This window comes from Protobothrops mucrosquamatus, unplaced genomic scaffold (assembly GCF_001527695.2).
Source record: "Protobothrops mucrosquamatus isolate PMUCROS unplaced genomic scaffold, P.Mucros_1.0 scaffold_176, whole genome shotgun sequence".
In the NCBI taxonomy this organism is placed as follows: domain Eukaryota; kingdom Metazoa; phylum Chordata; class Lepidosauria; order Squamata; family Viperidae; genus Protobothrops; species Protobothrops mucrosquamatus.
The window spans coordinates 479,334-491,937 of record NW_015386252.1 but is presented as its reverse complement, the minus strand read 5'-3'; the positions used below and the strand labels follow the sequence as shown (position 1 = coordinate 491,937).

At 34.3% G+C, this 12,604-nt stretch overlaps 1 protein-coding gene across 1 annotated transcript in view; it reads right to left on the bottom strand.

Annotated features, from left to right (window-relative positions):
- Nucleotides 1-225: 225 nt before the first annotated feature.
- SPATA17 (spermatogenesis associated 17) overlaps nucleotides 226-12,604 on the bottom strand; it is an 80,502-nt gene continuing 68,123 nt past the window's right edge. The window contains exon 10 of the mRNA XM_015822534.2: nucleotides 226-669. Coding sequence (XP_015678020.1) covers nucleotides 589-669 — 81 coding nt within the window. The 3' untranslated portion in view covers nucleotides 226-588. The remainder of the gene's footprint in view (nucleotides 670-12,604) is intronic.

Genomic DNA, 12,604 nt, shown 5'->3' with positions numbered 1-12,604 from the left:
TATGCCGCCACCAACATGATACTCCTGAATGGAGCTAAGACTCCAGGATACCCACATAGCATATTACTGGTCACCTAGCAATGAATTCTAGATATCGATTTTTCAAGACTTTTGGAAGATACTAATGTAATGTATATTGACATTTTAACAATTTCATATGGATGGCATCACATCATTAATTTATTTTATGTCATGTTTACTTATTCTTTGATGGAAGAAATAGGCTACATTTCTGAAATAACTGTAAAAACAGTAGAGACCATCTGATTAAGAAAATGCCCGATTCTTCAAATTGTTGCCAAATAGCATTTATTTTAAATTTCATTACTATTTGGAGCTTTTGATTGTTGAAAGGAAAGATGGAGACCTGTTCCTGAAGTTGTTTTCAGATATTCTTCATAAAATGATAACAGCAGTTAACCAATTGCTTTGGAATTCTTCTTTCAGTTCAAATATCCACAACTCGATTATACTAATGATGTCTGTATAAAAATCTTCAACAAGATTGTGTGGTACAGTAATCATAGGCATTATTTTCGGCCTTAAAAGAGTTAGCTTTTCTTACAAAACTGGTTGGAGAAGTAATGTTTAAACAAATTGTCCACCTCTGGAATAGGCTTGACCAAGCTTTCCAAACAGAGGAATTGATGGTAACACGGTTAAGAAATCCTAGATGGGGGAAAAACAGATGGAAAATGTGAGAAAATTTAAATCTGCCTCCACTTTGAACTGAATATATTTTTTTTTACTGTGCTTCTATGTATACAAAAAAATTATGAGAATCTCAGCTTAGCCATCAACATTCGGTTAGAACATTTTCAAATAAATAACTCCTATATATTTATTGATCTGCAAACAATAACTGATGCCCAATAATTCATTAAAATTATGTGAAATGGGCCTAGAGAGTTATGATTTATGTATAATTAAAAACAACTCATTCTTACTGTGGTCCAAACATTTTATAATAATAAAAAAGTAAACTGGCAAGACAGATATGCCTATGAGTATGACAGAACAGGACAATCTTTTTCTCTAACTATAAAAAAATGGAAGATAACTGTCTTTGTTTTACAAATCAGTAGACCTTTCCACCCTGGTACTGCAAATGAGTTTAGTATTGGGCCAGAGAGCCTCTGGGAATGCTATTCATTCAGTTTTATTCTTCATGCTGGAGAAGATGGTTTCTAGTGCGACAGAGGAAAACCCAAAGATGACTCTAACTTTGAAGGATTTGATTTGATATTATCACCACTATGCCAAAGAGCCCATTTCCTTAGCATAGTATTGTAAAAATTGTGCAAAATCCAAAATAATGAATTTTAGAAACAAATAAGACAGGTAGAAAATGTTTCTCATTTTTCCTTCTTCCCTGCCAGCCTCTGATTGGATTAACTGTAAAACATTATAAAAAATATTTACAATATTTAATTCATTACACTTCTAAGTGAAAAGTTGAAAGAAAAAAATTGAGTAACGGGATTGCTAGAGGCCACTGAAGCTGATAAAAGATCTCTTTTGCTGATTCTTCAAAAAACATTTCTGAGGAATTTCTAGGTACCACGAGAACAAGAAACTTCTTTGAAAATACAAACGTTATAATGAAAATGTGTTTTGGCAGATTCCAAGATCCTCCCTAAAAAAGCCAAACGGTTTACATTTAAAAAAAGCTAAAATTGGGAACTGGTTTGTATTTGGATAATTAGGTTTTATTGGTGTAAACAAGGGGGGAGGGAAACATCAACTCACAATAAACTTGTTGGAAGTCACAATCAGAATGTAATAAAAAACAGCTGTCATTATTTTACTCTCAGTAAATTTCTGCTTCCATCTCTCATCAGGTTAAAGCAAGAACAGCCACTTCTGACCCCAGAAATAAGCTCTGATTTGAGAGAGCAGACGGCTTTGGCTATTAGGATGACTTGCCAGACAATAACAGCAACTGACTGCCAGAATTAGCTCCTTGGGACAATTTAGGTTCCTTTGAAGTGAATGGCTTTCTGAGCTGGAACTGAGCCCACGTCCAGCTCCAAATCCAAGTCAAAATGACAAAGAGGAAGTCTATGGTGTCATTTCAGTCCCTTAGCATAAGATTACTTTATGTTGGCAGCTGTACTGTTTATCTTGTTGTTTAAAAGCTATTTCACGACTACATGGTCACAGATGAATATTTAAACTAGTGGATTTGGTCATGGATTGCCTCTGACTGTAGCAAGACAAGTCCCCACCAGTTCTTAGAACAAATTATAGTTCACGTGGCTGTGTGATATTATGCCAATGATGAAACAGTACATTGAAATGTGATTCTCTTCCTATTTTTCTCATTATTCAGAAAATATAATAAATGTCCGCATTATTAATCAGATTTTGGAAGCTAGTTGATCAAAGCAAGCTTGATGCATTCTCCAGTCACAAATTCAAATGAATTGTCTTAGCTAAGACTCATTGATATTACACAGGAGCAATTTGGAAATAGCTTGTTCCTATGTTTAAAATCACCTCATAAATGTGTATTCAAAAAATCTGAGTGTCATAAAACAGTTACAGAACTACTTCTTTACTGGGTCATTTTAAAAGCAGGAATGGCCCGCTTTTTGAGGGAAGGGGCTCTATACACAGGCTTTTTGCTAACCTTTGATTTATTTATTTATTATTCTTATCTGTATTAAAGAAAGTCAGAAGTCATTCTTTTTCTATTTTTCTTACTTTTTCTTTTTTCTTTTTGTACCTCTATATTCTTTCTTTCTTGATCATTTTTTGTTTTCAATGTTTTTTCTTGTTCTTTTATCTTATGTTTTTGAAAATCAATAAAGTTATATATTTAAAAAGAGCTATATTAGGCAGGTAATGAAGTAAAGAGGTGGGGCTATATTACACATTTGTGTGAGGCCAGGAATTTGTTGTTTTCCCACTTTTTGCTGAAAGGGGTAGTTTGTTGAGAAAGAAAGCATATTAAGCTAATATGTTGCAATGATTAGGATGTTGGATTTCTATAGTTATATTGGAGAGAATGCAGAGTTTTGTTACTTTACCTTAATCAGCAATATCTTTTTGCATAAAATTATTCAATATCTACAAGTGTTATCTAAAAAAGGAAAAATAAAACTTTGTAGCCTATAATTCATTTAGACAAAAATATTATTCTGCAAATCTTCCTTTATTTGTGTTTTTACAAACACAATGATTCTTGAAATACATCCTAAGTTTTTTTTTTGGGGGGGGGGAACTAAATACTATTCATACAGTACATACAGAGATTTTTAATAGAATTGCAATGGAATGGGTCTTCTAAAATATTATATCCAATGGCTGATAATCCAAACCCAAATGCTAAAATCCCCATTAATTTTGTAAGAAAGCATATTCATTTTTCGCTCCTATTATCTTTCAAGAGAATATAATCTAATATAGTCATACTGACTAGACCAATGGACCTAGTGACCTTTTTAAGGAATGGATAATTGGGCTGTTTTATGGGTTAATCAGCTTATGTACATAATTCAAAGGCAGCAAATGACATTAGCCAAGATCAGTGTATTGAGTATTTCTCCAATTCAGCTAAAGCAATCCAGTGTCCCAGTCCATCAGTGAACCCAGAAGAAGCTTCATGCATCCCAATCTAGGTTATCCCTAGATAGGGCAAATGAGTTTCCGGGAATATAAACAGTTTCTCAGTCTCATTAGTACAGTCCCATTCCTCAAAGTTTTTAAAATTTTAAAAACAATAGTTTTAAAAACAATACATATGGGCAAATAAATCTATAAAAAAATAATACAAAAAGGTCCAAGAATTCCATCCATGTCCATTGGATGGTGATATAGCTACTACAACACTGGTTAGCAAAATCTTGGTTAACTGATATCTCCATTTTTCTCTCTGTTAAACAGATGGCTACTACATGAACAAGCTGGACAATTATGACCAACCTATGGAAATATTCAGGAGAATCTAAATTGAGGAATATCTAGATAAGAGGTGGAAAATCACTAAACTTTCAACAGTATATTATAACGTGGCATCTTCTATTATGTTGAGATGGAAAACATTATAGCTATATTGGATGTGTCACTGAAGGAAAGTTTCTCAGGCATAGGCTTAAACTCGAGACCAGGACACAATTACACTGAAGTACAAATGTTTATTGACAGAATTTATAATGGAGACACAGAAGCCTAAAGAGGGGTGGAGTTATGCAAATTATCATTTCATTTTATAGTTTTGCAATCAAAACCAAAGATAGTCATTAGTCATGCAATACAACCTAGCAAATCAATATGACTGATAAGGTTAAGCTTACTGATTGGGTTAATTCACATGCATATTACAATGTATAATGGAATGAGGAGGTAGGGAGGAGAAAGCAATACATTCCTGTAAAACTGATTCTTTGGATTAAATAAAGGGGTCTAAGAATTGGTGTCAGTTGTTGTTTTAGTAAACTGCTATTTTAACCTAACTGCTATTTAAAAATCTTAATTCCCAGTGCTTTTAATTCTTTGTGGCCAAGTCTACATTTCTGCAGTTAACTTTCATTTATCTTGTTAGAACCTGTTACACTAATAATGCCCAACAATACCAAATGCCTGATTATTTTCTTGCCTAAGCTAGCAACACTGTTTATATAGAACATATGGGTACATCCCTGAATTGGACCACTCTAATTTTCTCCTTATCATTTAAAGAAGTGGATCTAGAACTATGAATGAAAACCAATGAGGTTCTTAGCTAGGAGTCAGATTAAGAGATGGATGTTTGAAAGCTTCTCACTGGTTTACCTTGTAAACCAATTTAATAATTTGCATATATTTGTTTACAAGAAGTTTAGATCCACAAATGAGGGTGTGGCATATAAACTTTTAAATAAATTCAAAATGTGAATGCTGTTTATTTTAAAAAGACTAGAGAAAAAGAAAGGCAGAAAACAGCCTATATTGAGGAATTGCTTCTAGCAATAGTTACCTAACTAGCTGTTTTTAATTATTTCATAAATAATAAAGGTTACAATCCTATATTTGGAAAAAATATATTAAATTAATGTCTGCAATGTAACAACAGCTTTTCAAAGTTGTATATACTAGATGGATTTTGTCTTGATATCAGTGTAGTGAAATCCTGTTCATAAGAACAGAAACTTTGTTTTGTTTTGTTTCTTGCTATTCAGCAAAATAGCATTGAATTAGAGGAGGCATCTTAGTCTGAATAACCAAAATCACTTGTTTCAACATTATCTTTGCTTTGCTTCACAAACAGAATTGACAATCCTAAACTTATCCACTTAAGATTTATAAATGAATTCTGAAGTTTTCACTCTCACATCTACAGTTAAAAATAGGGTCTATACACTATCTGAAATGATAATTTCATTGGGTACCAATAATTTGTTTCTATATAAATGAAAAGAGTATATTTTGTTTTCAGATGTTGTCCAGTGCAATTGTACTTGCATTTTATTTGGGAAAAAAGCACTTAATAGCAAAGATATTTTACGAGGACTCAGTGGGAAGTTCTGTTTCAAAATCAATGACAAAAAATATGGCCCCCTCCATTTAACTCTAGGGATCCTCATCCAAGTCTTTCCTGAAATCCTAATGACTGTAATAGCAAAATAAGAGCTTTGAACTGAGAAGCTGCAAGATACTTCACAAACTTTTAATGACTATGCAGCGCTATTTAACAGGAAAAACAAAAGGGATGGGGAGGAGGGGTGAGAAAAATAAAAGAAAAAAGTGGGAATCTACTATTAAAATAAAATGTTAATCTAATAAATTGGGGCTTCCCATTAATCATATTAATGCTGGTTAACATTTCCATGTAGTACTAGGGCTTTTGACATGACAAAATAAGTATAACAGGCCCTTTTGTCAATACAACACATATGTCATTTAAAGTGCTCAAAGCCACTAAGCTACCCTAAAAAAGATTGATTTATCTGCTCCAATGTTTCTTTGGGGCAAACTTTTCTCAAAACTGAAACCAATTAGTGGGCATGGCACTTGTAGTGCAGAATGTAGGTCAGCATCAAGTAATAAAAAAGTATTGACTTTTCTCTGTCTGTAAGCAGCATGAAAGGGGTACCATGGCCTTGTCGTATATGAAAAGAACTCCATTAATTTCACTTATTTCAACAAGGGCTGTCAAATACTAATGCTGCTATTGCACTTTTCACACAAAGTACATTGACACCAATACTGGCCTCAGTGAAACAAGTTTAAAATATTTCAGCTAATGAAAGGGCCCTATACTATAATTTTCAATTCCCATTCGTACAGCTAGACACCTTAAGTAGCATTGCTCAGAAAGAGAGAGATGAGGTGGGATATTAACTATAACCAGTAATTACTTCTCAGGGCTAAAAGAATCTGATTCTTATTTATACACTGATCAAAATAATCAACCAGAATGGTGGGTGTTATCTTTCCACAAAGATAACATCAGTTGTAGATTTTGTTATAAATAACATTTAAAAAATCTGTGACTGATTATTAGGGTTTTATAAACCTTTAAAAAGGGACACTGCACAAACTTTAGTTGGAACATCTGAAGAAAATTGGTGGACTACCAGAGGCTATAATTTAAATACTTCTGATGTAACTTATTTTATTAGTAGTAAATAGATTACTTTTCAGGAAAATAAAATTTTCTTAACTGATCAAAGAAGAGAACTTATTCTGGTCATTTTGTGGTCATTGATTCATAAATGAAAAGGTGATTTTATTTAGTTTTTATATGCTGAGAAAGAAGTGCACACCTTCTTAGTTACTTTATCATATCTTCTATCTATAATCAGCCTCCACATTCTTATCATACTATCCTACAATTCATTTGAAGCCACAGCACCTTCCTTAGCTGCGATCTCAGACGAAGTGTTTTCCACATAAGGATTTAATGGTATTTTTCAATGAGCTGGTGGACTGCCTCTAAAAGCTGCACATCTATCTCTTGGCTAATTACCTCCTCCAAATAAAGTAAAGCTAACAATAACAGAAGATCTCTCCAATTTAACAAGACTAACTAAAAGAAATTGAAGTCAATTTTCAACTTATTTAATGATTTTATAAGTAGGCTTGAATCAACCTGTCATTAATGTCTAAAGTAGAAAAACTAGTCATCATAAAAAAGTTTTTTGTATTCTTCTGCATGCCTCTGACATATTATTAGTATTCTGCTTCATACTTTATTTAGCGAATGACAGCAAGGGTATGAGAATATTTACAAATATGAGGAAATTATTCTCACAGAGGGAAGTCTTTAGCAATGTTAAGCTAAGCCACAATATTTCCTTCCTTCCTTCCTCCCTCCCTCCCTCCCTCCTTTTCATTTCCTTCCTTCCTTCCTTCTCTGCCTCCCTCCTTCTCATTCCTTCCTTCCTTCCTTCCTTTCTCCATCCCTCCCCTCCTTCCCTGCCTCCCTCCTTTTCATTCGCTTTGACGCCATCAGCGGGAGGGTTTGCACGGGAACGGGTCGATGAGCAGAGAGCAGACTTGCAGCATGACAAACCCCTGTGGCCTCGACAAGGCGCTGAAGATGTCTCTGCAGAGGAAGGCCAAGATTCATTTAGCAGCTGGTGGGTGTGCGCGCTTATCGCGAATGAGTTTGGGAGGAGGAAGAGGGAGGCTGGATCCCTCCATCTCTAATCCTACTCTGCACAGCAGCTCATCTTCTCAAACTCCAAACTCACGTGTCCTACTTTCTCCGCTCACCTTTTCAAACTCCAAACTCACGCGTCCTACTTCCCCAGCTCACCTTCTCAAACTCCAAACTCGCGTGTCCTACTTCCCTTGCTCACCTTCTCAAACTCCAAACTCACGCGTCCTACTTCCCTCGCTTACCTTCTCAAACTCCAAATTTGCACGTCCTACTTTGCTTGCTCACCTTCTCAAACTCCAAACTCGCGTATCCTACTTCCACCGCTCACCTTCTCAAACTTCAAACTCGCGCGTCCTACTTCCACCGTTCACTTTATCAAACTCCAAACTCGTGCATCCCATTTTCCTCGCTCACCCATCTGCACTGTCGCTTCCAAAGGCCATGCTCTCTCTCGCTTGCTCATTCACTCACTAACTTCTCCTGCCAAAACCTGCTTTTATAGGTTCCCATCTCCCCGCCCAGCTCTCGCAGCTGTTCCTGGACTCCTGGTGCAGAGAGAGAAAGAGAGCAAGAACGCTGCTGGATTTGGTTTCCCTGCCTTCTCCAGCTCCCATTAGTCAGGCACGTGTGAAGAGGGGGAGGGAGCATCCTTTTGGGGCAATGGCACGCGTGCCAATAGAAAGGGCTCTGCGTGCCGCCTCTAGCATGCATGCCATAGGTTCACCACCACGGTAATAACTCATGCAAGATTTAAAGCAGCCATGAAATTATAAGATAAGATCATAACTAAACAGTTTTTGAATCTGATCTTTATTACATGAGCAGCCAATTTAATCTCTTCTTGTGAATTGCTAAAATATGCCCAAGGTGCATTTAAAATAAAATCAAGAGAAGATTTGGTATCAGAAGGATATACATGTCAATGGTTGGCTTTCAACATGATAAAACTATATCTGAAATTGTGTTATGTACTAATGATGAATACTGTATTCCTAATTACAATTACAAATTTTCATTGAATGCGGCAGTGGGAAAACAAAGGGGTTGAAATTTATAATATGTTACAATCTTACAGAGAATTTCTATAAAATAATGTATGGATGGTATTTATAAAATGCATAAAGGGACTTCAAACATACGTTGGAGATGTAAACACCAAGAAGGGACTTTTTATCTCCTTTGGCGGATTTGTAAAAAAGCTCAAGTTATTGGACATGCATTAATTAAAAAAAATTGAAGGTTAGTATACAATCCAAACCAGAGACAATTTTGTTGGGTTGATGGACAAAAGTTTGGATAAATTGCATGGCATTTTATCTTATATATTATAATGACAGCAAGACTCCTATACACTCAATGCTGGAAGGACCAACAATATCTATAATGGAAGAGTGGTTGGTAAAGCTGATGGGATGACAAAACCGATGGCTCTAATTAGAGAAAACGTATTGGCATTGGCTAAATTTAATACCAAAGGTCCAAGAACCCCTTTTGGACTTTTTTCATGAAACAGAAAAAAATGAAATCACAGCTAGTATAATATCTATAAATTATTAAAAATGGATGCTATGTTCTAATTGCAGAGCAAGAGTTGAACTTAAGTTTTGTTTATATCTGCTTGTAAAAAAGGGTCAGTTGTTATTTTTTGTTTGTGTATCTTTGTTTTTCTGCTATCTGCTAATTTTCTTTGTTTTCTATTCTCTCTTGATTATTATTTTTCTGTAGTTGTTATTTTTTTCAAAGTTATATAATTTAATATCTTTTCCATATATCATCATTACAGCTAAATTTAGTTGAAATTAAATATTTTCATGACAATCTTTATATATTTACACTAGGTTCAAGAATGCATACAGAGGTACCATGAAAAAAGTTACCGTTGTTGGCAAAATCTCTGTCTAAGAAGAAACTTCCTTACATATGCTAGTTGACTTTGTGAGCATAAGCATCAAGACTACAAAAAACATTTTTTTAAGATGCCTCTGAGTGTCCCCCCAGGAAGCTTTTTAAAGGATCATTTTGATGATCATATCCTCAAACCCAAAGAGGAGTTAGAATCAGAAGGATGTATCTGCCATTGGTTTACATATTTACAATTGAAAGAAAGATTCAAATTAGATAAAAAGAATTATGGGTTCGATTTTGTGAAAAATGAATTGGAAATCCTGCATGGTAGTAATGAACATATTATTGCTAAGGTTTATAAACAGTAATTGAATTTGAATATGTAAAGCATTGTATGATTCAGTGAGCAAGAAACTTTGGATATAATGTAATGCTGGAACAATAGGAGAATTGGTCTAAAATTTACACTAAATTATAATTTAAAAGAAATTTTTTATAAGATGATGTATCATTGGTATTTAACACCAGATAAGAATGTATAAAGGTATTTCAAATGAATGTTGGAAATGTAAATGTAAATAAGGGATCTTTTATCATTTATGGTGGACATGTGATAAAGCAAAGAAATATTGGAATAGGATTCACATCTTAATACAGAAGATTCTCAAAGTGAATATAAATACAAAACCAGAAACTTTTCTTCTGAGTTTAATGGAAAAAGACTTGGAAAAAAAATGGAACTTTGATGCTATATATGTTGACGGCATCAAGATTAATTTACACACAAAAACTTTGATTCCTACAATGGGTGGTTAAAAAAGTTGATGGAGTTAGCAGAGATAGCCAAATTACTTTTTTTTCTACTTGGAAAATGATACAGACTTTGTGCTTGAGGTGGAAAAAATGAAACTTTGATGTTGGGTTTTACCAATTAATAGGTTTGCTGTTATAGAAATGGCTAGTTTATATTATTTTGTAAAAGTAAAAAGTTGAGGTTTGATGTTACTATCTTACTCTATTGCACCAAAAGGAATTGGAAATTAATGCTTTTCTTTCTTTTTTTCCCCTTTCCCCACATTTTTCCCTTCCCTTTTTCCTCCCCTATTTTTCTACTATTTTCTTTTGTACTTTTGTATTTATATTATAAACTAATAAAAAATTAAAAAGCAAAAAAAATAAACGAAATGCTGTAAATGATTGTTACTGTAATGTCATGGGTTCTTATTTTTACCTAGACTAGATTTCTTGTGATAAACAGTGTTCCTGTTTCATATAAAACTTACTTCTATGTGAAGTTATTTTGGTGACTATTAAGAAAGCTCCTTTTTCACTTCAATATAATTTTTTTTTGTCATCTGAAAGTAATGCTAGGATATTGTGAATGTTAAGGTTTTTGAAAAAAACTGCAATAGTTAAGCTGATTTTATTCAACATAATTTATCTTTTTTCCTATTCAGAAAGTAGTTGTGCTGTTTCTGATTGTACAGAAAAACATAGTACTGTAATGCACTTCTTTTGTAGCCACTTATAAATAGAGTCACAGTTCCTATTTTGATCCTGAGTTTTCTTGGAATTTAGCTCCCTATTTTCAAGTGCGCCTTCACATCTGCAAGTATTAGAACCAGCATTTTTTCTTCTCTTTATGTAAATGTTAAGTTTCTTAGGAAATTGAATTCAGCTATAATGTCATGTGGTCTAATTTATACTTTATGATTCATTAAACTATAGTTTATTGGCTAAGGAAAAAAAATAAAAAATAAAGTAAAAAAAACATAAAAGACTACAAAAAAACCAAAGAAAGGTTAATTTTAGTCTGACTGAACTGTGTTTAGCTTTGAGATATGGCATCATATATGCTTATACATTTACTGTATTTCTGGGCCCGTAAGGGTAAGATATATATATTTCAATAAAGTACTCATAAATTGCAGAAGAATAACTTTCTCTATTTTTCCTATATCATATATCAAAAAAAGTAGTGTGGTCTATTATTTTGTACTGGCACTTCCTAAATATGCTTAATATCTATATTTCAACCCAAATTGCCAGAGATAATATTCTATTTTTGGAACGAATGCACTCTTCATTACAACTAAATTAAATTAAGACAGTGATGTGAATTTCCTCACAAGCTATTTCATACTTGGATACCCTTGAACTTTACTGAATTGAAGCTAAAAAACAAAAATACAGATGAAATTGTTGGACTGGTATTTTAAACTTATTGACTGTTGTAACTGAAACAGTCTTAACAGGATAATTTCCAAAATTATTTTTTCTAAATAGGGGATAACAGCTAATTTTCCCTACATGTTTCAATAAATGACATTTATCAAGTGTAACATTTGCCACTGTACAACAGATACTCTTATTAAAACAGTAAATTGACATGAAACAGGGATTATCCCTATTATTACTGTTTATACATAGATATGTTAAAAGCTTATGTGATAGTAGAGAAACAAAATAGTAATCTCCAAAATTTTATTCTTACTATCTCGAGATAATAAAAAGATAAAATTGACACAGTATGAGTGAGGCTCTCTCTCTCTCTCTCTCTCTCTCTCTCTCTCTCTCTCTCTCTCTCTCTCTCTCTCTCCCCACCTACCCCCAAACACACACACACAGAGACATTTAGAACTGTTTTGTGCTGGTTCACCTGCTTTCTCTGAAGATAGTCCAAATTGGTCTAGTTCACGGCCCCTGCTTTTTGGGGTGCACACTCTCCACTCCTTTTTAACATCTACATGACACCACTGGGTGAAATCATCCAGCACCATGGGATGAGGTATCACTAGTAACCTGATGATACCCAGTTATATATCTCCATCCCAAGTGAAGTGACTGATGCTGTGGACATTATTTGCGCTGTCTGGATGCTGTGGGGGCTGGGATGGGAAACAACAGAATTCAGCTGAACCTGGTAAGATGGTGTGGATGGGCCCTTCTGTATCCAGGACTTTATCATTTTTTGTTTCAGATGGGATTGCACCAGACAGTGGGTAACCTGGGGATCCTCTTGGATGGAAGAGCAGGTGGCAGCCATGGCTAGGGTGGACTTTGCTCAACTCTGTGTTGTGCACCAGTTATACCCTTTCCTGAATCGGGATGCTCTCCACTTGATCACTCATTGCTCTGGTTATCTCCCATTTGGACTATTGTGATATGTTC